General features: G+C 45.8%; 1 protein-coding gene across 1 annotated transcript in view; it reads right to left on the reverse strand.

The window, feature by feature from the left end:
• The window catches only part of MYO1E (myosin IE), a 237,153-nt gene that overhangs the window by 10,034 nt on the left and 201,167 nt on the right, over positions 1-25,952 (reverse strand). Inside the window, exons 22-26 of the mRNA XM_003928985.4 lie at positions 24,424-24,569; positions 15,240-15,386; positions 13,168-13,325; positions 11,361-11,453; positions 7,583-7,784 (exon numbers count right to left, since the gene is read on the reverse strand). Of these exons, the coding sequence (XP_003929034.1) occupies positions 7,583-7,784; positions 11,361-11,453; positions 13,168-13,325; positions 15,240-15,386; positions 24,424-24,569 (746 nt within the window). The remainder of the gene's footprint in view (positions 1-7,582; positions 7,785-11,360; positions 11,454-13,167; positions 13,326-15,239; positions 15,387-24,423; positions 24,570-25,952) is intronic.

Below are 25,952 nucleotides of genomic sequence, written 5' to 3' on the forward strand. Positions count from 1 at the left end.
TCCTCTCCTAGCCCACGCCTCCTCCAGAGCAGGAGTGAATTGTAGCATGACACTGACTTGTGTAGCATGGCAAATTGCCTTGCTCTGCTGCCTAGGCTGGGGTACAGTGGTGTGATCTTGGCTTACTGCAACCTCTGCCTACTGGGGGATTCTCTTGCTTCAGCCTCCTAAGTAGATGGGATTGCAGGTGTGTACCAACATGCCCAACTAATTTTTTTTTTTTTTTTTTTTTTGTATTTTTAGTAAAGACAGGTTTCACCATGTTGGCCAGGCTGGTATCAAACTCCTGCCCTCAAGTGATCCACCCACCTCAGCCTCCCAAAGTGCTGGGATTACAGGTGTGAGCCAGCATGCACAGCCTATTTATTTTTAGAGATGAAGTTTTACCACATTGCCTGGGCTGGTCTGAAACTCCTGGGTTTAAGCGATTCTCCCACCTTGACTCCCAGTGATGGGATTACAGGTGTAAGCCACTGCACCTGGTCCCAGGCCTTTTTTCTAATTCTAGGAAAGTTTTACAGAGAGCTCTCAACTGCATGGAGGAACACAGGAAGTCTGTGCCAATGAAATGGTCACAGTCTGTACAATTCACCAGACTGGAGACCTGGAAGCCACCTCAGAACACAGTCGGTGGGAACAGCCATTTTCCCAAACTCCAACAGCCTTGAAAACCCAGGCAGTCTCCTTTGCATCACTAGGTGGCGATCCTGCGTCATTAATGAGAAGAATTACTTTCAAAAAAACCGCCAGAAATTTGATGAATGAGGTCTTCTAGGTGCCTGGAGCCCCCACTTCCAGCTGAGGCAACTCGTTAATCCAGGAGTTAGGGATTACACACCTGCTCACAGGGCACACAAGACCTGCATGCCCACTGTGCTAGTATGGGCTGCTCACTCCTGCTTGTGAGAGCTGATAGAACTTTCAGGAATTTTATGAGCCTTTTGTCAAACATGGCCATTATTAAAAATCAAATCATTGACGACAAAGAAATATTAAAGCACAGGCAATAAATGCTCATCATTTCTCCTTCCTACTTCTCACTGCAACCTCCACCTCCCTGGTTCACGCGTTTCTCCTGCCTCAGCCTCCTGAGTAGTTGGGATTACAAGCATGTACCAACAAGCCCGGCTAATTTTCTTTTTGTATTTTTATTAGAGTTGGGGTTTCAACATGTTGGCCAGGGTGGTCTCAAACTCCCGGCCTCCAGTGACCCTCCTGCCTCAGCCTCCCAAAGTGCTGGGATTAACAGTGTGAGTCACTGCACTTGGCTAGACAACTGGGAGTTGCAGCAAGATTTCAGACTCACAATAAGGTTTTTTTCCTTTTGATGTTTCAATAATAAATGCTCCTTATATAGATAATATATACATATGTTAGTATATGGTTATAAAACTATACATCACTGAGCAAATCCAGTGTTTCATTATACCTAATTTTTGTACAATGCAATTTAGTTTTCCTATTACTACTTGACCCATCATTTATTTCAGTGTAATTTGTACACATCACTTTATGTGTCTATTACACACAATGAACATAAATACATGAAAAAGCTGAGCTACAGCAAATTCTTTTTGCAACAAGTTCTTTTTTCTCAGTAGGGCAATCACATTATAACGCAGAAGCAAGTAATACTTCCGGATGAGTTAAGCACACCACCTCTAGCTGGCTTTGTAAAAAGCTGCACTGCAAGGTAAGTCCTGTATTCATGACCAGAGAAGACCAAATGACAGATTTGCCCCAAGACATTAGGATGTCAACTGACATTTGACTGCTGAATCTCACAAGACGCCAAAAGCCTACAAGAAAACAAAACCCCCAGTGACACCAAAACTCTTTAAACTGAGGGCTAGTTAATTCCCTCTGCCTGGCAATGTCCATCCCTTTCCATGGGATGTGCGTTGTTATGATGACTGCAGCGGAGATGTTTAATTAGAAAAGACTGTGGAGGCCGGGCACGGTGCTCATGCCTGTAATCCCAGCACTCTGGGAGGCCGAGGCAGGTGGATCACTTGAGGCCAGGAGTATGAGACCAGCCTGGCCAACATGGCAAAACCCCATCTCTACTGAAAATTAGCCAGGCGTGGTGATTCACGCCTATAATCCCAGCCACTCAGGAGGTGGAGGCACGAGAATCACTTGAACCTGGGAGGCAGAGGTTGAGCTGCAGTGAGCCAAGATTGTACCACTGCACTCCGGCCCTGTGTCAGAGTAAGACTCTGTCTCAAAAAAAAAAAAAAAAAAGAGAGAGAGAGAGAGAGACAGACAGACAGACAGACTGTGGAACAGTGCAGAGCCAGAAGGAGTTTGTGACTTTTCATCTTCTTCTTCAATTTGTCCAAATGAGCCTCTAGTGTCTAGTGACTGTTACCATTACTGCTGTGGAACTCTGTGTGCCACTGACGCTCTGTGCCTATGGAGGAGAGTCACAGCTGCCAAGGATGTGTATGTGTTGGAGGCTGGCATCTCCCTGCTTAGTCTCCTTGACTTGGCTTTCTTAGGCTGCCCATTCCCTGCATTAAAGCCATCAATGCCTGAAGTATAGACCTTCGTGGAGTCCAGAGCTCTAGGCAGGCCAGAGATTTGAGTTCCTGAGAATAAAGCCACAGGGCCAGGGAAAATCACCTTTCAATCCTGGTAGAGCATTAAAATTTCCTTGCAAGGCCAACCAATGAATAACAGTAATGAAACCAATACAAAAGACCTTTCAAATTACATTGTGCTTTATAGTACACAAAGCCCTTATTTAACCTTCAAGAAAACTCTGAGGACTAGGTTTTCAAAATTATGTTATTATTATTATTATCCCTATTATACAGGTGAAGACACCAAGGAGTAGAAAGATTAAGTGACAAGCCTGGGATAGAAGGGACAGGGCTCAGTAAATACTTGATGAGTAAAAGAGAAAGGAATGAATGAACGAACCAGGGCTCACACCCTGCTCTTACAAGTGCAAATCCTGTGCTCTCTGCACTCTAAATGCTACCTTTTGCGAATTTCTATGTAGCTCCCACACCTCCTGGTGGGTGTGCCTAGTCTACGCCAGGGGAAGCTGGGATTAAGCTTTCAAATATCGCCTCTCTGTTCTGCAGATGTGAAATTTATGTCTTGAAATTCCAAGAAGGAAAATAATGGCATTTTATTTCACTAGCTCTTAAAAATATGCTGTGTTCCAAAAGGTTGAATCTATAAACATTACTGGAAAATGTAGAAATGGATGCCAGGAATTCCTCAGCACCATGTCTGCCTGGGCCAGGATATGGCTGCTGCTCCTGTAGATTATGGGTTGAGAAATATTGCTATTGGACGCTTGATGGAAATTTTAAGTCACTTGAAAATATTACTCCATTGGGAGATCTTGACAAGAGACACACAGGCAGCATTTAAACTTTTTTATTGACCTCTCTTTTGTGGCATGCCCAGAAGCCCTACCACTGAGCACCTGCAAGATTTATCTGTTTTCCCAACTTCCAGCTGGAGGAATCTCTAGAGTATCTTGAAATTTCCTAAAGTTGTCCTCCCACAAAATGAACCACAGGACTTAAAAGGTCAACAGATGTTTCCAGTCTGGGTTTTAATGCTTCCAATAATGAACTACAGGTAGATTATGTACATTTCAGTTACAGGAGGGAAAATTACAAAGCACACTGGATAGTGAGATCTGAGCAAAAGTGGATGTATGAACTGTTTCTAGAATTCTTGCCTAGCCTCTTGTATTGCCTTGAGAATCAGAAATGATCTTAAACCTGAATTAGACTTTTTAAAAGCTATACTAATCAATGGCAAGATCCTGATTCCCACTGCAGATCTCCTAGTGTTTCTGGAGAATAATAGCAAGGGTAAAGAATCCAGTTGAGATGGTAATTAATTTGGTGAAATCTTCATGCTCTCTTCAACTGACTGAACCTAAAATAAACTGATAAAGACCTACCTGAATTAACCTGAGGTGCTAATTACATCATTTGATTATATCCATATTACAGGATCCAAAAGAAATTACAAAAAAAAAGTGCACTGAGGGATGACAGAGATGAAGGAAAGCTAAGCCCAGAATGTGCAAGCCAGGAAATAAAGACCACAGTAATTTTACTTGTATAGACTGGTAAACTCAAGGTGACTGTTTGGAACTTTGATGTATATAGGAATCTTCAAGTTTATGGAAAAAGTACAAACCTGGGATCCCGAAATTGCCTGCATGTTTCAGCAGCTTCCTGTGGAGTAAATGCAATTCATGTTTTCTTGGCAAATAGGAGAAGCTATTAAATTTAGGTAACCATGAGGATCTGTAAAATGCCACACCCAAAGTCTCTGGCCACATTAGAAACTTTTAATTATCACCTTTACGTGTTTTAGAAAATAAACACTAAGAAAAAGCTCAACCCTTTGCCCAAGGTACGGTTTCTTAAGGAATGTTTGCACAGCAGATTTAAGTTACAGAGAGGAGGCTGGCTAAGACATAGTGTGCCTACTAATTGTGTTTTACATATAAGGAAATCTTACTGCCTGGTAGATAGGTGTGAAGGTGTCCTCTCCTTCTGGCCTCATGGCCAAACTCCAAGACAGCAACACGTGTACCCAGTCTTTAGGCCTGAAGGCGGCAAAAGGTGTGATCAGATTTAAATAGGGAACCACATGGCAGAGGGCTGGAAGGGAGCAGCCTCGGTTAAGACACTGTGTTCCTAAATTGCCTACTTTTGGCTGACAGATGCTCCCAGCTGGCCGATGTGCAAGTCTACAACTTGCAAAGTAGGCTGGAAAGACGGTTTTGCTTGCCAAAACCAAAGCAAGCAGGCAGCTAGCAGACGGAGCTAAGAGATGTGGTGCATTTTGTTGACTGCTTTTAATACCCTGCCTACTTGGAGGCATCACACTGGGCCTAGAAGGATTGTAACTGAGTTATGCTCACCCACCTGAAAGGTACAGGTCTGGGTTAGAGAGTGAAAATCCCGTGAGCCTAACAGCACCCTTGCAATTCACCTTCACATGGAAGCTTCCCTGGCTTTATCAATCAGACAATAGGTGCCTTCAGACCAGTGGTTTCAAAATGTAGTCCCAGGATCAGAGTATCACATGGGAACGTGGCAGAAATGCCAATTCTTAGGCCTTACTCCAGACCTACAGAGTCAGAAACTCACCAAGTGGGCCAGCAAGCTTTCCAGGTGATCCTACTGCATGCTAGAGTTTGAGAACTTCTGATTTAGACCAAACCAATCAGGTAAGCCAAGGTCATTAGCACTGGTGGGGTATAGCTACTTATCCAAGAGTGAGGGGAAGTGGAAGGGAAGAAGAGAGGGAAACACACACACACACACACACACACACACACACACACACACACGCCCACACAGAGAGAGAGAGAGAGAAACAGAGGTGAGGGGTCTATATAAGGGTAGCATTCACTTTACTGATGGCCGTCTGTGTGATAAAATTAAGGTGCTTTCAGCCAGACATGGTGGCTCATGCCTGTAATCCCAGCACTTGGGAGACAGGTGGATCATGAGGTCAAGAGATCGAGACCACCCTGGCCAACATGGTAAAACTCCATTTCTAATAAAAGTACAAAAAAAATTAGCTGGGCGTGGTGGCGCACCCCTGTAGTCGTAGCTACTTGAGAGGCTGAAGCAGGAGAATCGCTTAAAGCCAGGACGCAGAGATTGCAGTGAGCTGAGATCGCGCCACTGCACTCCAGCCTAGTGACAGAGCAAGGCTCTGTCTCAAAAAAAAAAAAAAAAAAAAAAAACAAAAAACAAAAAACAAAAAACAAAACCAAACCAAAAAACAACTAAGGTGCTTTCATATGTGTAGCCCAAATGAAGTGAGATAAGACTTGCCTGGGAAAAAGGAATACTAGGTGAGAACACAGTCAAGTCTGTAAGAGGTTTGTGGTCTTCAGAAAAAAGCTGCCATGGCAGGACACATGTCAAGTAATAGGGCATTAAGGCGAATGGGGCCAGGTGCGGTGGCTCACGCCTGTAATCCCAGCACTTTGGGAGGCTGAGGCAGGTGGATTACTTGAGGTCAGTTCGAGACCATCCTGGCCAACATGGTGTAACCTTGTCTCTACTAAAAATATAAAAAATTAGCCGGGCATGGTGGTGCGTGCCTGTAATCCCAGTTACTCAGGAGGGTGAGGCAGGAGAGTCACTTGAACCTGGCAGGAAGACGCTGCAGTGAGCCGAGACTGCACCACTGCATGGCAGCCTGGGCAAGAGAGCGAGACTCTGTCTCAAAAAACCAACCAACCAACCAACCAACCAGCAAAAAGGTGGGCGGATGGCTGCCCACTCAGAGGAAGCAGCTGTTGTTTCTCTTCCTGCACGGGTCTATTTTGCATTCACACCTCCTGATCCTCATTTGAAACTTCTCCATTGTGCTAGAGACAGGAGAGAGTAGAAATAGAAGTGGACCCAAGAGAGGGGAGAGGAGACAGTGGGCGGGAGCAGGCCGTTACTGGCGTTAGCAGACAGAGCCACTCCATCATGGAGAGTCATGCAGACGTGGAAGATTCCTTACAAGTCTCTAGTTCAACCTCCATTAAGTGACAGGATCCTCCTCCTCATCATCCTGTCATGGTCGTCACCACCATCAAGCTAGAGTTCAGTGAGTAGACTCCTGCATGCCAAGTACCATGCTAGGTATTTCATGTGTATTACTTCTAGTCCTCCCAACAACCCTGCAAGCTTGATGGCATTACATCAGTGTTTGGACCAGGAAGCTGAAGCTCAGAGAGGTAAGCAGCAGGTCGTGTTAGAGAGGCCTCCCTCCCCGCTGTATCAACATTTGACAGCATTACTCCAAACACTCTTGCCTGGTGACCCCCATCCACTGGTGCCTGAGTGCTCCCAGGGACAAAGTACTCTTTACACGTGAGGGCAACTCATCTTAGGGTTGCTGTAACGTTCTTCCTTTTACTGGAGCCAAAATCTACCCCCTGGTAGAGTTCACTAACTGGTCTTCAAGTTGGTCCTAGTTCCAACCCTATGACTCCACAGGACATGTCTTTACCCCCTTTTAAAACTGATAGCTCTTCTAATAACTACACGGAGTTTCAGGATCTTCACTTCCTCCGGCTAAAAAGCCTGGGTTCTCTTCCCCACTCCTTATTTATATTCTAGAAAGGCAGAGAGGCTCTCACCGTAAAGCCACCAAGACCCATAAGCTTCAACAAACATTATACAGAATGCTGGGATGTTATTCTTTATATTGCTGAAGACTCTTAAAGCTATTGTATTTCTGCAGGCACAGACATAAATCAAAAGCTCCATTATTCCTCAACCATGTAAGAAAGCACAAAGAGGTCACAGAGTAACTGTATCTGGGGGGCCAGAAGGAACCCATCTTCTGATGTTTCCAAGATAAGCCCTCTCTGAAGAATGAAATGAGTTGTGTGCCATTAATGTTGCTGTACCTTTAGAAACACCAGCCACAGCCCCACAGCCTTGGATCCTACCACCACCGAATATAGCACTGAGGTGGAAAACGGAATTTTAGAATCCTATATTGACAGCCCAAAGGAATCTCTGAACCCCTATTTTGAATGATGGAGCTTGCCAGCCTCATCCACAGGATGTGAGACTCTTACCCTGCAGCTCCCTGGTCTGGGACCTTGAGGAAATCCAGGCTCTCAGGCGTCTGTGACACACGGTCAGAACCGGTAGACTGCTGCCGTGGCAAGGGCGGGCGGGCCATGGAAGTGTACAGGCTTTTCTGATTGGACCTCTGGCTTCCAGGAGCATGGGGATGTGGCACAAACTGGTTTCTAATGACTCCGTTCTGATGGTATCCTAGAGAGAGGAAGACAGAAGGAGATAAGGCTTACATTTTTGGATCCTTTGCCAAAAGTCTCTCCATATTTCTTCCATGTACTAGTCAAGCACAGCTTACTTAACTTCTGAGTCTGTTTCCCCATCTGAAAAAAAAAGAGGGCATCACTGCTAACACATTGTGAGAACTCGAGCTGATGCACTGTTCCCCTGACTCCCGGCCTTTACTGAGGTGTAACTCACAAATAAAATTGTACGTATTTAAGATGTACAACAAAGTGTGGTAAACTTCCCGGGATGTGCCCAGAACACAGTGGACTCTCAGCACGTGCTTGGTGACGACAGAATCCCCAGATTTCCTGGGATTCAAAGCCCACAGTAAGAAAAGGTAAACAGCCGGCTGGGAGACACCTTCTTGGGCCTAAGAAAAATTATGAGGTTATGACTCGAGAGGGCTGGCAGGCAGTTGTTTACACAGCTGGACATAAATTTTCAAGGGGTCAGTCTTGGGCATCCGTGGCAAGTAGCATGCTATGTAAGGCAGAGGGGGCGCTCCACACAGGCAAGGGCAATGTGGCCACCCAGTTGGATCAGTCCGGATGGAGCAAGCTGTCTCAGCTGAACACGGCACGGATGTCTAGTTAAAATCACATTAGCCAATAAGTAATGGGTTACAGTGACATGCTCCACACCATGCGTCTTGGCTGAATCAGGCATCAGCATTCCATGCTACGTATCATGAGGCCCTTACTCATTCTCCCACTGACAGATCCGGGCTGAGTGGAGAAAGAGAATAAGACTCTTCGGCCGGGCGCGGTGGCTCACGCCTGTAATCCCAGCACTTTGGGAGGCCGAGGCGGGTGGATCACGAGGTCGAGAGATCGAGACCATCCCGGTCAACATAGTGAAACCCCGTCTGTACTAAAAATACAAAAAATTAGCTGGGCATAGTGGCACGTGCCTGTAATCCCAGCTACTCGGGAGGCTGAGGCAGGAGAATTGCCTGAACCCAGGAGGCGGAGGTTGCGGTGAGCCGAGATCGCGCCACTGCACTCCAGCCTGGGTAACAAGAGCGAAACTCTGTCTCAAAAAAAAAAAAAGACTCTTCAAGGCCCACTTTGGTGAACTCCACCCAAAAACCTCTTCCAACCAAATTAAGAGAACTCTTTGGTACTACTGGGATGATGCTTCTTTTATAAGAAAGAGTAGGGGTTCAGTTGTGGCTCTGCCTCTGACACCTACACTGATCATGAGCAAGAGCGTTGATCTTTGAGTGTCAGTTCTTCACCAAAGAAGCATGAGATTGGTCCAGAATCCGCTTGGTCGCTTCCAGCTCCGACATACTTATCTTTATTATTGCAGAAATAGGTTTTTCCTGTCCCATAATAATAAGTAGCATTCTTACTTTGGACCACGGTTTTCTCAGGGCAGAGCTTTCAAGAGGGTGGTTCCTCATCTAGCCACGTCTCCAGCAATTTCCTCCCACAGGCCACCAGACCAGATCAGAACTAGACATTTGGAGCAAACAGCTTCTCTTCATCTTAACCTGTTCCTTCAGTCAGTGAGAACTGAATGGACACCCAGAGGGGTGGTGGTGGGGACACGGGGAGAGGGCAGAAGGATCCCACTTGCTGCCTATAGTTCCAAGGAAAGGAGACGGGCATCTTAAGAGTGTGACATGCCCTCGGGATGCAACATGCCCAGTGATAAAAGTGGGGTCCCCACAGGGGCTGCCCCACATGCTGCTCGAGATCCCCTTGACCACAATAAGGTCAGAAGTTAAGAGTAAGCATTTAGAGACACGTTCATGGCAGTTTGACAGATCTATTTCATGTCTATTTCACGCTTGCTGAATCTTATAAGAAATTTTGGCTTATATATGCTTTGAAAATTCCATTATTCTACTAATTCATTTTTATTATATCATACAAACATATGGTCTGTGATCGACTGGAAATTTTTTTAACCCCCTCTAAAGCCCCTGGTCTTTCACCACAGACTGTTTGAGAAGTGCTGCTCGAATGGATCCAGGTCTCATTGTCTCATTTTATTGATGAAGGAATTGTCACTTAGAGAGTTAGCCCTGCTCAAGATCAGAAACTTTGTGGCCTGATTTGATCTAAGGCTACTTTCGCCAACCTAGCCGAGGCCAGCGAGCTTTCCAGGTGGACTTGGCTGGAATTCTCCACTGGAACCAGTACACTCGCGGTAATACGATACTACAGTACTGCTCTCAAGTTCCTTTGTGCTTGGATTTTCTTCAGGGAAAAGGAGGAGACAGAGGCGGGTCAAGGCAGAATGGGGACTCCAGAAAAAATGAGAATTCGTTTCTCACTGCTGGGTACCAGGGTCCATACCTTACCATGCAACTGTAAGATTCCAGAGACTAAAGAAGCGTCTTTTTAATTTTTTCTTCTGGAAATATGAAATGAAAGTTCCAGAAATGAACAATTCCTAAGGTTTAGGTTGTGTGCCATCCCACTGTGTCCCGTGAGGACACAAGTATCCCTTTGCCCAGCCTATCCGTGCTGTGTGTGCTACCCCTCATCAGTCACTAAGCAGCCATCTTGCTTTTCCTTTCGTTTTTCTTTTCTTTTTTTTGAGATGGAGTTTCGCTCTCGTTGCCCAGGCAGGAGTGTGGTGGCATGATCTCAGCTCACCACAAACTCCGCCTCCCAGGTTTAAGTGATTCTCCTGCCGCAGCCTCCTGAGTAGCTGGGATTACAGGCACGCACCACCACACCTGGCTTATTTTTTGTATGTTTAGTGGAGACAGGGTTTCTCCATGTTGGCCAGGCTGGTCTCAAACTCCCAGCCTCAGGTGATCCGCCCACTTCGGCCTCCCAAAGTGGTGGAATTACAGGCATGAGCCACTGTGTCTGGCCTGTCTTGTTTTTCATAATGGCCCCAGGATGCTGGCGATTTGGGTATGCCAAAGAGAACCCATTAAGTGCTTCCTTTAAGTGAAAGGGTGAAAGTTCTCAACTGAATAAGGAAAAAAACCTGTATACAGAGGTTGCTAAGATCTACAGTAAAAACAAATCTTCTATCTGTAGTATGGTGAAGAAGGAAAAATTCCTGCTAGTTTTGTGGAAATCTCAAACTGCAAAAGTACAGATCACTTTTGGTAATATCTGCATTTTCAAGCCCCCACTGGGGGACTTGGAATGCACCCCCTGAGGATCAGGCGGACTACTGCCATGGTATTTGGCCAGAGCTGGGTAATGGTAGTGGGGTTAGACCTGACAAACTCCTATTTCCATAAAGCAGCCTCCTATGTCTTAAAAGCTGACAAGTCTGATGGTCACGGACAAGGAACTCCTTTCTCTATGTCAGAAGCCTTTCCTTAAGGGAGTAATATTTCGAGGTAATGAAATCCAGATTGCGAACTCAGCCGCAGTTCAGGCTCACTGACTCCTACTTTCCTGAATTTTGAGGTCTCAAGTAGGGCTGCTGTGTTATACATCTGGCACTGAAATGGTCCATGCCTGGTTAATATGTGTGCATTGATTTGCTAATGGGTTTCTTCCCAAACATCATTTATAGGTTATGGGTCCAGATTCAGTGGTCTGAGACTATGGTACATGGCTGGCTTACCTGGGGGAGGAGGGGCAGCTCTCATAGGGTAGTTGGCATTTTGAGTCCCACTGAAATAACCCCTATTTTGGGTAGTGTTCCTTCTGGTAGGACCTGAAATAAACAAGCAAGACAAAGTTAAAATTAGTGCTGCTGGTTGGTTTTATGGCCCCTCATGGTTCTTTGCATATACAAAATTTTTGCGAGACTCAGAATCCAGTTCTCAGGTCGCTCTGCAGGAGAACAGCTGCAGTAGAGAAGGGGCAGTGAGGGAAGGATGCAATGGTAGCCATGGGGTGGGAGGGGCCGGAGGACAGGTTCACTGAGGTACAGTTTTGAAATGTTAGAGACAGTGGCTTTTAAAGAAGGACCGATAATCTTACAGAGGTGTTCCATTTTTGTGGACTTTTAAAAGAGACAGATGGAACATTTTAACATTTGCATTCATGTTCTAAACACCACGTATCATAAAGATACGATCGCATTTATTGGTATTGCATTAATTAATATGTCAAAGAAGATGCTAAGGTATACCTTTGCTGATGGATTTGAGAATCAGCTAATTAATTAATTAATTAATTAATTTTTGAGACAGAATTTCGCTCCTGTTGTCCAGGCTGGAGTGCAATGGCACGATCTCGGCTCACTGCAACCTCTGCCTCCTGGGTTCAAGCAATTTTCCTGACTCAGCCTCTCAAGTAGCTGGGACTACAGGCATATGCCACCACGCCTGGCTAGTTTTTTGCATGTAGTAGAGACAGGGTTTCACCATGTTTGTCAGGCTGGTCTTGAACTCCTGACCTCAGGTGATCCACCTGCCTCGGCCTTCCAAAGTGCTGCAATTATAGGTGTGAGCCACTGCGCCCGGCCTAGAAACAGTTATTTTATATATGGCATCTTCCTGTGTGTGATCACACAAAGGCTAAATTTTAGAACACTATCAGTGTATGCATATGCAGTATATGATTATTCTATACTAGGTACTACAAACGTAAGTTTGTAAATATCAATTATAAATACAGAAAGAATCAAAGGCCAGGGAAGGAGTTAGAGTGGGGTTTGAGGTAGGGCATGTGCATATGGGTGTGTGTGATGTTTTATTTTTTTCTTCTTCTTTTTTAAATGAGATAGGGTCTCACTCTGCCAGAGGGAGAGAGAGAGAGAGAGGTTTTCTTTTTCTTTTTTTAAAACGAGACAGGGTCTTGCTGTGTTGCCCAGGCTGGAGTGCAGTGGCATGATCATGATTTACAGCAGCCTTGACCTCCCAGGCTTAAGCCATTCTCCCACCTCAGCCTCCTGAGTGTCTGGGACTACAAGCGTGCACCACCATGCCTGGCTAATTTTTGTCTATTTCTTTTTCTCTGTGGAGACAGGGTTTTGCCATGCTACTCAGGCTGGTCTAGAACTCCTGGGCTCAAGTGATCGTCCGGCCTTGGCCTCCCAAAGTGCCATGAGTACAGGTGTGAGCTACTGTGCCTGGCCCAATTTCTTTAAAGCCGGCATAGAGGATGATGTTGGTATTGTGGACAAGATCTGACTGGAAAGGGCAGGGAAACTTGAAGCTAACAAACTTTGATTTAAGTATAATATTGTAACGCCAGGTGTACTGATATGTTAAGTACCATATCCCTGAGAAAGTTTTAACCTGCTCATTTTCCTCGCTGTTGCTTTAGTTTGAAATGTTCCATTCGGAAGAAAGCCTGAGCCCTAGGAAGCAGAAGGTGTACTGATTCTCAGCCCCCCACATCCGTGCATGTGTTTTCAGCATTTGCTCAAGACGCGCAGAGAGTGGCGGCCATTCTGCCCACGGCGCCCGTGGGGCACTTACGGGAGTTCTTGGGCAGTCCAGGTCCAATGCTGACCTGCAGCACTTTGTTACTGGGTTTGAGGATAGCCAGGTCCCCAAAGCCTTGGTGGAACTGCACTTGCCGGGAGCCCCCCGCACTCCAGGGACCCCAGTTTTCCTTTTTCAACTTCAGTTCAAGCCTGTAAAAAGCACATTGGAGTTAACAGGTCGAATGAAGCAGTGAGAAATGGTGCTCAGAGATCTCACCAGCAAGTTCTGCTGGAAGTGTAAACGTGAGGCAAGACCAGACAATCTCCACCAGGGTCAGGACCCTGAGGATGCACACCGCATCCATGGGGTGGTGTGACACTGAGCCAGAAGCAGGAGGATCTGGGGCCCGGTACCATGAGACACCAGGTGGTGAGAGAGGCACCTCGCTAATGTGCCAATGTCACTCTGTCAGGTGGTCTCCGCGGCGTCTGCTGAGGCAACAGAGGAAAAGGACGATTTCTAGGTCACACTGCAGTGCTGTCGTTGTGCTTCCAGCTGTTGGCCCTGGTTCTGTGCTTGTGTCATGCAGCGACAGCTAGAAGGACTGAGAGATGCCAGACACAAGCCAGCTCGAAGACTCCTTAGCACAGAACCTAGCTTCATTTAGTCCAGCGCTATTCTTCCTCCATCACATCCCACCCGGGGATGGAAAAAGACACATACTAGCAACGAAAATCCAAAAAGAAGGCAGAATTTACCCAGAATTCCCAAACTCCCCTGCCAGTTCTCAAGCTTCCGTATTGCCTAAATGCCTGCGTCATGTGATCTTTATTTTGCTTTTTTAAACTCGTATTTTCTCATGTCATAAGAAGGAAAAAGCCTAATTTTAAGTTGTTGCCTATTAAAAGTTTCTCTCATGATATTAAGGCTTTGTCTTGGCCTCATCATTCTTGTAGCTGGGAAGAAATGGAGGACATTCGCATTTTATAGATGGGGAAATTTAAAAAGCAAAGTTAAATAGCTTTGTTTCTGTTTTTCAGACAGGGTCTTGCTCTGTTGCCCAGGCTGGACTGCAGTGGCGTGGTCTCGGCTCACTGCAACCTCTGCCTCCTGGGTTCAAGTATCCTCCCATCTACGCCTTCCGAGTAGCTGGGACTACAGGTGTGCACCACCGTACCCAGTTAATTCTTAAAATTTTTTTGTAGAGATGGGGTCTTACTATTATTGCCCAGGCTAGGTAAATAACTCTTACTCAGCAAATATGAGATTAGAAGGTCAACAGCATGCCAGTACCTGGTCCATTAGACCACGCTGCCAAAAGAAATGAAAATCAGGCCGGGTATGGTGGCTGACACCTGTGATCCCTGGACTTTGGGAGGCCGAGGTGGGTGGATTACTTGAGGTTGGGAGTTCAAGACCAGCCTGGCCAACATGGTAAAACCCCGTCTCTATTAAAAATACAAAAAAATTAGCTGGGCGTGGTGGCAGGTGCCTGTAATCCCAGCTACTCAGGAGGCTAAGACAGGAGAATTGCTTGAACCTGGGAGGCAGAAGTTGCAGTGAGCTGAGATTGCACCACTGTACTCTAGCCTGGGCAACAGAACAATCTTAAAAAAAAAAAAAAAAGAAGAAGAAAAAAAAGAAAGAGAAAGGAAGGTGAGCCATCACACAATACGTTGGCCACCCACAGTCCTCAAGCCCCTAGAGACCCTACCAATAGGTTTGATTATGTGTTGCTTTGGGGAATTCAAGCCCCCACACCTGTCACTTTCATCTGCTTCCAGCCTTATTCTACTCCTGCTGCTCTGCCAAATAAACCATTCCCCCCGCCTTTTTTGGTGATACATAAAAATCTGCCTATCTCTGCCTCATGTAGGTGTTTTTTGTCTAAATGATAAAATATACTAGTCTATGAAATCATTGTTTCACAGAAATGCAGAAGTAATGTTTTCATGTGACTACCATCCAGACTGCCTTCTACAGGTTCTAAGATTCCATTGGGGCCAGCCAGACCCTACTCTCTTCCTCGCAGGCCTCCCCCAGCCCCATCCTGAATCCCAGAGGTGTTATCAAGGCCCCCCTTTAGTTATACACAGAAGTCTGGGCCCCCGATCTGGACTTACGTATTGCTGAATTTCAGAGGTAGTTGCTTCTGGGTTTTTTCCTCGTAACGCTTTGCTAAGAGGCTTAAGAATTCAGTTTTGAAGACAGATTCAAGCAAACTGTCATATTCTTGCTCATGGAGTATAAAAATGTCATCCTGCATAGTACTGTAAAGAGATTGGATAAACACAGTTGGTGAAAGCTGTGCTTCTGTTTACTCTATTGCTTTTTTCCTTCCATTTTAAAAATCCTTCAAGACAGTGCAAAGTTTCTGCAGTATTTCTTTCTATAAGTAACAATCTTTAAAACAAAAACCAACAATGAATTACATAATGAGATTGCTGAAATCTGCTTTCAAAGGAAGTTTATAGCCTGACAAAAGCATAATCAAAGTATTTTTCTGTATGATTTTTAAAATCAGGATCTTAAGGACAATTTAGTACGTATTTTTAAAAAAATCCATTTGAAAATCCAACTTGTGTTTTTAAGATCATAAAAATCCAGAAAGTTATGAATATAATGTGGCTGAAAAGGAGTGACTCTACATTTAAGTTCCAACTTAGTATAATTTATGATATGGTTGTAGCTATTGTAATAAATTTGAAGTTGAAGAATTATAAGCTCTGTTATTAAGAGGGAAGTCAACGTCCTGGACTTCAAGGTACTTATTAAGAACCTTCTGGCAAACAGTGCTCTGCAGACACTGTAAGCCAGGTGCTACTAGAATGTACAGACACATCCAAGTTCAGAGATGTAAAGGTGAGATGGACGAACAGCTAACAAGCAAAAATCATCACCTTCAAGCTAATGAATTCTGTCGGACAAGGAAAGGCCACACCTTTGCAGGAACCGCATGTTTGGACAGGGTGCGATTGTGGAGGAATTTATGCCTGGAGGGGAGCAGGTGTTAGGAACTATAGGGGGATGGCAGAGAGACACTAGGTACATCCAGCTCCACGGAAATGCTTGGTGGTCAGCGGAGGTTGATGAGACACAGTTCCATCTTCAGGCCTAGCTAGGCTTGGTGGAAAGTGACAACATGCATGTAACTGAGAATTTGCATTCTCTAGCTGTTAGACTGAGCACTCAGATGAATGGGCCCACCACCCCAAAGGCTGTAATATGTAAGTTCAGTATCTCCAAGTACCACTGCCAAATACTGAAGCCAAACCTTTGAAGAATGACATATCATTAGGGATTGCGAGCATCTTCCCAGACACTGCACACAAATGAGGCAAACCTGCTTCAATGAATCGATCGTGGTAACACTGTAGTCTCTCCAAGTGCCACAGACATGGTTCTTTCAATACCCAGAGCCCTGCAGCATCGCTCAGGAGCTCCGCTCTGCTCTCAGAGCTCCTGGTGTCACCACACCAGTGGGACTACTGGGGCTGTGACAAAGTCAGATGATGAGGCAAGGGGACCACATGGAGGACTGAGCTGTAGACAGTCTTCAAGACCCAGGATCCTCCTTCCACGTAAAATCTGACCCATTTAAAAGGAAAAGCCTGTGGTATCCCTGTTCAGCCCCATTCATAGGTCAAGGTAGGGGACGGGCCCTTCTTGGGATCACAGGGCTCCCTTGGGCAGAGAATCTTGGTGGACTACCCCAGGCTTGTCAGGAACCTTCTCTCTGGGCTGAGAGAGAGAGCTAGTGACCTGGAGCTGATGGAGCCAGTAGCTGTAGCCATAGCCTCTACCTTGGTCTGATGCTGAAACTTATTCACCAATGTGCTAACATTAAGGAGCGTGGCCTTATGGAGGTGACTAAGTTATAAGGAAGAGGTCCTCATGAATTGGATTAGTGACCTTATAGAAGAGTCATAAGGCGTGGTTTGACCTTTCTGTCCTTCTCCCATGTACCCCATCTGTGACGAAGACAGTGGGCCCTCACCAGACACCAGATCTGCCTGCACCTTTATCTTGGAATTCCCGCTCTCTAGAACTGTAAAAATTAAATTCTTGTGGTTTACACATTACCCACTTTCAGTCCTCCTACGGGAAAGAAGCTTGGTAATCCACAGGAGAAAAAGAGGTTGCAGGAAGGACCACAGCATAACTAGATGGAAAGGCGGAGAACAGCAGCACGCGCTCACCACGGCGGCTTGTGGGGTGAATGGAGCTCACTGGAAGCAAGAGGTCAGCGTCTGGGGAGAGGAGCTCGGCCCTTGCACGGCCAGCTTACTGAAGAGCAGCCAAAGAGCTTCTCTTGGATGTGAAGTCAGAATACTCTACAGTGTTTTCTGGACAAATAATGGCCACTTGGGTGGAGCACCGGTCAGTATCATTACCTCAGATGACTGTTTTCAGACACCCCACATCACAGCCATGCTTCTTGCCAACTCCTATGATAGATGGGATCGAGGATAAACTCTGACAACCAGTGGTTTAAACAACGCACAGTCTTCATCTCCTTCACTTCACAGCACATGCAAAGGCAATTCAGGGCCAACATGCCAGTTCTACCGTCCTGGGGACAGACACCTCCTCCTTCTTTAAAAGGCACAGCCAGAAATCCAAAACTCCAAAAAGCACTTCTGAAAAGCTGCTCAAAAGAGCTCTTCCACGTGAATTAATAAAGTCTAAGCCTCCTAGCACCCCAGCCCAGGTGTAAGAACACGGCTGAATTACGTAGAGTGCATGCAACAGACCAGAGGAAAACAAGAGGCTCCACTTTTTGGCCTTTAGGGTGAGGAATGAAACTCCTTCCTGTTTTGGTTGCTTGCTCAAAGCTTTCTTTGGCATGTCTGGCCATGCTTGGTTGCCTGGCTGAACTTTGGCAGGATGGTGATTATTCAGCAGGGCTAAATGAGCTCAACCCAAGTCACCTTGAGTGGTTTAATGTGCTTAGATTTGTTAGCACTTTCATTACCATCAACAAAAAAAGCAAGCAGGCCCAAACTTCAAGGTCAATTATCAGTATGAATCTGGAAATGAGAAGAGATGTGTTTGGACACTTTGACTTTATCCATCAAATCCAAAATCCCCTCCCTTCTGTGATCCAGGCACTGGAACTAGTCAAACCATCTTCATCCAGGCCAGGGTTTCAGCTCATTCTACTCTCCCTCAGTCCATGCTCCTGGACCTGAAAACAAAGCTTTGGTTTATTGTTTCTAAAAAGTCAGACTTATCTTTGGACTTCACCCCTGACTGATTCCTATGCTCAGGCTGCAATTCCTTACAGATGTCTGACGCTGTACCCTGTGTTGACAGATCTCTTCCTCGTCTCTGGTTTGGATCTGCCCTTATTTTTCATTCCTCCGTCTTTGTGGCTTACTGCTGTATTGCTGACAACACTAGAAAATCTTGTTTTACTCTTAACTGATATATCTTCTTCACAGAAATGTTAGTTGCAAAACACCAAGGAAAGTCCTAAAGGAGTTTAAAAAAAAAAAGCTGAAAAGGCAATTTCCAAGGATAGCCCTGCCTCTATTTAAGCTTTTATAAGTCTTTCCTGATTATGAAATAGATGCTGCTTTTAGTAAACTGGAAGATACGGAGGCGAATCAAGGAGAAAATAAACCTTGCCCAGAATTCTACCACTCAGAGAAACCAGTGGCACCAGTTTCAGAACCTTCTTCTCTGAGAAAGCCAGGACGCAGGTGCAGGCTTCAGCACTGATGTGTCCAACTCAGAGAAGCTTCCCCTGACCCGCAGGTGCAAAGACCCTCTCTCCTCTTCTCTGTCTTAGGAGTATCCTTTCAATCACACTGGGAACACTTGCAGTAAGGCACATGTTTACTCAGCTGTCTGTCCCCTCTTACAGAATGAGAGGAGCTTCCTGAGGCAGTGACTGTGCCTCATCCACCTTTGAACACCAGGGCTCAGCACCAGGTAGGTGCTCAATCTCATGATGTTGACAACTTCCAGGTTCCTGATGCTTACAGGCCATAGCAAGTCAAAATGTCAGTAATGCTTTAGGTCAGCGGAACAGGCAGTGAGTGAAGTGGACTGTGTTGATTGCCTGAAAGTTTCAGGGATTTAGGCAAGGCAACATTCTGGGCAAGAATGTTGTGGCCAGAGAGCTGGAGCCTCTGTCTAAAGCACTCTCTTACGGCTTGATTTTCCAATTGGAGATAAGTACTGGAAAATCTATTGACCCAGATAGGCAGCCACACAACTTGTGGTCTCATCCTTCTGGTGGTCAGCTACCACATGAGAAGAAACATGAGAAGCCTCATCAGAGAGCCCCAAGTAAGAGCTTCCATTGCACAGAACTCAGTACCTACAATAGCAAAGCCAAGAACGTGGGCCATTACACCTGTGGTCACCCTTCCTACAACTGAGTTTTTCAGGTAAGACAGGGGCCAGGTCAGGACTTGAACAAGCAGCAGCTCTGGGAGGATTCTTCAAAAACCCATGCCTGGCCTTCTGCCAGCAGCCACCAGAACCCTCAGAAATCCTGTCTCAACTCTGTATTGGTGTGTTACCTCCTGACATTCTTCCCAAGTCTCCAATTAAGGCAGAAATGTAGGCATCAGTGTTTCACTTTAATGTATGTTTATTTGAGACAGAGTCTCGCTCTGTTTCCTAGGCTGGAGTGCAGCGGTGTGATCTCAGCTCACTGCAACCTCTGCCTCCTGTCTTAAGAGATCCTCCTGCCTCAGCCTCCCAAGTAGCTGGGATTGGAGGTATGCACCACTGTGCCCAGCTAATTTTTTTGTATTTTTAGTAGAGAGGGGTTTCCCCATGTTAGCCAAGCTGGTCTTGTACTCGTGACCTCAAGTGATCTGCCTCCCTTGGCTTCCCAAAGTGCTGGCATTACAGGTGTTAGCCACCACATCCAGCCTAATTTTTATTTAAATAAGGATTTTTCCTGATTAAATTATCCTGGAGTCTCTTTGACAAACTCTAGTCTAAGTATCTTTCTGACCTATTGGCCCTATTAATACCTGTTGTGATCATTTTTTTCCTTTAAATGAAAACTTCAAAAAAAATTTTAACCATGATTCAACAAGATGTGTATCAGTATGCTTAGAAAATATAAAAACTTCTAAAAATTTAATGTCTACCGGAGAATTAGAAAAACATTTTGTTATGGAAAATTCTAAATTGTAAAAAAGCAGGATAGTAGTGCCGGGTGTGGTGGCTCATGCCTATAATCCTAGCACTTTGGGAGGCTGAGGCGGGCGGATCCCATGAGCCCAGGAGTTGGAGACCAGCCTGGGTAATATGGCAAAGCCCTGTCTTTACAAAAAATACAAAATGTAGCCGGGAGTGGTGGCGCATGCCTGTAGCTACTTGGAAGGCTGAAACGGGAGGATCACTTGAACCTGGATGTCAAGGCTTCAGTGAGCCAAGATTGCGCTACTGCACTCCTGCCCGGGTGGCAAAGTGACACCTGTCTCAAAAAAAAAACAAAACAGTGGTGTAGAACGAACCACCACGTCAGCAGATTTCAATCATCAATCCACGGATAATCACAGTGATCTACAATCTCACTCTCCTTGCTTCCACTTTAAAGTAACTTCCAGGTTATTTTAAGCCAAAGTTAAAAATACGCTATTTTAAAAATTTGAGACAGGGTTTCACTCTGTTGCCCAGGCTGGAGTGCAGTGGTGTGATCATAACTTACTGCAGCCTTGATCTCTTGGGCTCAAGCAATCCTCCCACCTCAGCTCCCTGAGTAGCCAGGACCACAGGCACACACCATCACTCCTGGCTAATTTTTACATTTTTTGTAGAGACAGAGTCTTACTATGTCACCCAGGCGGGTCCCAGACATCCTGGGATCAAGTCATCCTCCTGCCTTGGTCTCCCCAAGTGCTGGGATTACAGGCATGGGCTACTGTGCTGAGCCTTTATTTTATCCTCAAATGTCTCAGTATATATCATTATAAGATAAAGTCTCTATATAAAATTAATCACAAAACCATTATCTCACCTATAGAAATAAACAATAAATTCTTCACACCAAATATTTAGTCATGCTCACATTTCCCTTCTTGTCTCATAATTGTTACTAAATGGATGGTTTGAATAGGGAGCTGAGGCTCACTGTGCATTGCCATTAGTTATAAGAGTTAGAGATGGGCTAAGATCAAGCTTTTGGGATACTTGATAAATTGTCAACTAGGAGGCCACATGGTGCTATCAGTCCAGCCAACAGGCAACTGGTCAATCTCAGAAACTTTTAGGCTAAGTACCTCATTTACTACATCTTAAAAACACATACAGATGTTGCGGCTTTCTTCCTGAAGTACAACACAACTGTTAAAATCTTTCTCTGTGCCAGTACTGAAGTATTTTGAGAACACACATGCACGTTCAGTAGTCTGGTACCAGAATTAATTTCCACTCTGGGTTTGACTCTGCTCACATATCACCCTCTGGTTGCTTTCCTAACTTGGTTCTGATGACTGGCCTAACTCAAGTATAAAGAAATGATGGAGCACTATTATTCATGTTGGCCAGTGTGAGGTTCAGTGACTGCAATACGCAGACATCACAAGTTCAAATGACTCACATTTCTTTTTCCCTTAGACTCAGAGAAACTTTTAGGCTAAGTACCTCATTTCACTATATCCTTTAAAAAGGAAAAGCCACAAGAAAGCAACCATCCAGGTGATGAACACCAAAGAGGAAGAAGAAAAAGAAGCTGGTGTTACCAGGAGACATTATATCTCCAGAGGCTGTAAAAGAAGACAAAAAACAAACAAAAAACAATAAAAGCAAGAAATCTGAGTGTGAACAATTCCCTGAGTCCCTGTTTGACAACTCCCTCAAGGAATTATCAGTGAGACAGTAAGTGGCAGAGTGCTTGATACAAGTGTAACTCAAGGCTGGGTGCGGTGGCTCACGCTGTAATCACAGCACTTGGGGAGGCTGAACCAGGTGGATTGCTTAAGGTCAGGAGTTCGAGACCAGTCTGGCCAACATGGTGAAACCCCGACTCTACTAAAAATATAAAAGTTAGGCAGGTATGGTGCCACACACCTGTAATACCAGCTACTTAGGAGCCTGAGGCAGGAGAATCAGAGCCGAGACTGCACCACTGCACTCCAGCCTGGGCAACAGAGCAAGACTCTGTCTCAAAAAACAAAACAAAAATCCCACACAAATGTAGCTCAATTAGGATGACTTATGGTCCCAGTCATGAGCACTCCACCAGGGGTCTGAGGGGCTGAAACAGACCTGGGCAATAACACAGAAAGAACGATGGTCACGCTCAGCACGGTGACTACACATGCCCTAGAGCTGTGAATTCCTGACTTTCACCTACAGTGCTTGCCAAGCATGTTTTGGCCAACCTGGCTTAGTCCAGCCATGGCAGTTCCCCATGCAATGACAAAGAAGGAGCTTCCAGTTGGGTTCCCAGGGCAGCCTCAGGGCCCGGCTAGCCAGGAAGAGTGTGGCCAGCAGGAACTTCTCCGCTCAGGTTGGGACCCAGCCGGTGAGCTCAATGTTCAGGAAGACCATCCGAAAACCAGTCAATACCTATAGCTTTTTTAAAAACAAAAACAAACCCAATGGGGGCCGGGTGCATGGCTCACACCTGTAATCCCAGCACTGGTCAGAAGTTCGAGACCAGTCTGGCCAAGATGGTGAAACCCTGTTTCTCAAAATAAATAAATAAATAAATAAATAAATAAATAAATAAATAAAACCAATGGGCTGGGTGCAGTGGCTCACGCCAGTAATCCCAGCACTCTGGGAGGCCAAGGCGGGAGGATCACCTGAGTCAGGAGCTTAAGACCAGCTTGGTTAACATGGTGAAACCCCATTTCTACTAAAAATACAAAAAGTTAGCCTAGCGTGGTGGTGCATGTCTGTAATTCTAGTTCCTCAGGAGGCTGAGGCAGGAGAATTGCTTGAACCCAGGAGGTGGAGGTTGCAGTGAGCAGAGATCGTGCCATTGCACTCCAGCTTGGGCAACAAGAGTGAAAACTCCGTGTCAAAATAACCAAAACCAAACCAAACCAAACCCAAAAAAACCAATGGCCTTGAGACCTGCCTGAGGTGGGGTTACAAAGGGGACACTGTGGACTCACCTGATTAGCAACTTTACCACATCCTGAGTTGGCATGTTTTAAACACTTAACTTCACTGCACCGCCTGGCCCTTTATCCAGGCAAATTAGGAACAGATAGAATCAGAAACCACAGAGACACAGGCAAGAATGGACTCAGCTGGAAATCTGCTTTGGATTATCAGACTGGAGCTAGGATTTCCAGCTTGGTAGGTCAGACGCCTGAGTGCATAAAACCCCTGCTTTCCCCTGAGCACAGCAGTTTTGTCTTGTGTGTGGAGTAAGAGCTTGAAAGGTATCCCAGTCCCATGTTCACGTGAGAGCTGAACATCTCCACTTTAATGCAAAGGCCCAAAGCTTTTCCTGACTAAAGAGTGTTAGCCTCAGAGGCCCAGGGACACAATTCTGGGAGGAAGCTACGGAGCTCAAGGAGGTCTTTCTTCCATTCTTAGTGTTCATGGATTGTGAGGACTTCCTCTATCAGTGGAACCTAGTCTAGAAGTTCTTAGCATGGGAGGACTTTGGGAGACTCCTAGTCTCGGAGTCCTTAGCATGGGAGGACTTCTTAGCATGGAACTAGACTAGGTCCTAGGCTAGGTTTCACTGACAGAGGAAATACTCTGACAACCAACAGAGGAGCCCCTCTGCTGAAAGGAAGCCAGGGTGTTGCCTGAAGAGCAAGGGCCCTGCCTGAGGCCTCGCGGAAGCAAACACCACTCCCCACTGCCTGAGAACTTGGAGCGAAGACAGCATCTCATCATGACTCCAGAGCTATAGACAATGGAGACCAACGTGCACTCTCTATGGAAGTTCCAAAGAAACTTCCCTTCTAGGACCCTTTGCGTGGGGAAATGGGTGAGGCTTCCAAACTGGGTGAGGTGGGCTTGGGGAGAGGGCTCTGAACCCTGGGCTCCTCTATAACAAGAGAAGTTATTCTCTGAGGTATTCCTTATACCAAGTTCATTTCTAACATGTTATGGTTACAATAGATCTGGGTCTCCCTTGATTAGAGGAGCTGTCCACAGGCAACTTTTTCTTGGTACCTTCTTGCTGTCATATCAACACTCCCTGAGACTGGGAAGTCTTCCCTTTGGAAAGAAGGGAAATTCCATTCTCTTCATCATGATTTTGATGGCAGGGGAGCCCAGCCCGGCCTTCCTCCTGGCTGTCTGGAATAGCAGTCGGTGATGCTGAGGCGAGATGGGCCGTCCTGCCTCTATACCTCCACCACTCACCTGAGGGACACAGACAAGATTCGTTCCATCTCGATTTTCCGCTTCAGGACTTCTTTCACCAGGCCCTTGTCTGGGCCCTGTTTGACTTTTTCTCGTCCGATTAAGTACAAGCACTTTGGGGTAAGAAGCAGGTCTCGCTTTACACCCTGTAAGGAGAGGAGCTTTAAGAAGGTGGACAGGCCAGGCATGGTGGTTTACACCTGTAATCCCAACACTTTGGGAGGCCAAGGCAGATCACCTGAGGTCAGGAGTTTGAGATCAGCCTGACCAACATGGTGAAATCCCATCTCTACTGAAAATGCAAAAATTAGCTGGGCATGGTGGTGAGCACCTGTAATCCTAGCTATTTGGGAGGCTGAGGCAGAAGAATCACTTGAACCTGCAAGGTAGAGGTTGCAGTGAGCCAAGGTCATGCCATTGGGCAAAAGACTAAGACCTCCATCTCAAAAAAAAAAAAAAAAAAAAAAAAAAGGTGGACAGACATGGTGGTCAGTGTGATGATAACCATTCACGTGTGGACTGCCGTTACCAGGACGGTGGGAAGCTGCTTTGGACAGTCCATCTTCACTACCATTGTGATGGCTGTTCCATTCATCACCTGATCAGGCGCCATGACAGTGAAAGAGGGCATTGTTTGTGATTATTAGGATAACATATACAAAAATGCTGACATCTGACTCTGTTTGACTTAAAAATTGGCAAACTCATGTGTAGTCACCTGATGTATCAGGACAGCAGGTATAAAGGGAAAGTCACCAACACCTGTGGTGAGCTTATCCATCATGTACTACAGCATGTTTCTAAACAGGGGGCAGGGTCTGCATGTATTTTTTTGGGACGCCATAGATTTTTCTTTTTTTTTGAGATGGAGTCTCGCCCTGTTGCCCAGGCTGGAGTGCAGTGATGTGATCTCAGCTCACTGCAACCTCCACCTCCTGGGTTCAAGCAATTCTACTGCCTCAGCATCCCAAGTAGCCGGGATTATAGGCATGTGCCACCATGCCCAGCTAATTTTTTATTTATTTATTTATTTATTTATTTTTTGAGACGGAGTTTCGCTCTTGTTACCCCAGGCTGGAGTGCAATGGCGCGATCTCGGCTCACCGCAACCTCTGCCTCCTGGGTTCAGGCAATTCTCCTGCCTCAGCCTCCTGAGTAGCTGGGATTACAGGCACACGCCACCATGCCCAACTAATTTTTTTGTATTTTTAGTAGAGACGGGGTTTCACCGTGTTGACCGGGATGGTCTCGATCTCTTGACCTCGTGATCCACCCGCCTCGGCCTCCCAAAGTACTGGGATTACAGGCTGAGCCACCGCGCCCGGCCTAATTTTTTATTTTTAGTAGAGATGGGGTTTCTCCATGTTGGTCAGACTGTTTTCAAACTCCTGACCTCGTGATCTGCCCACCTTGGCCTCACAAAGTGCTGGGATGACAGGCGTGAGCCACCGCACCCAGCCTGGGAGTCTATAAAATCTTCTTTTTAAGATACTGCTATATTTTCATTTGGATAATTCTCAATAATGTCA

This window comes from Saimiri boliviensis, chromosome 2 (assembly GCF_048565385.1).
Source record: "Saimiri boliviensis isolate mSaiBol1 chromosome 2, mSaiBol1.pri, whole genome shotgun sequence".
Lineage (NCBI taxonomy): Eukaryota > Metazoa > Chordata > Mammalia > Primates > Cebidae > Saimiri > Saimiri boliviensis.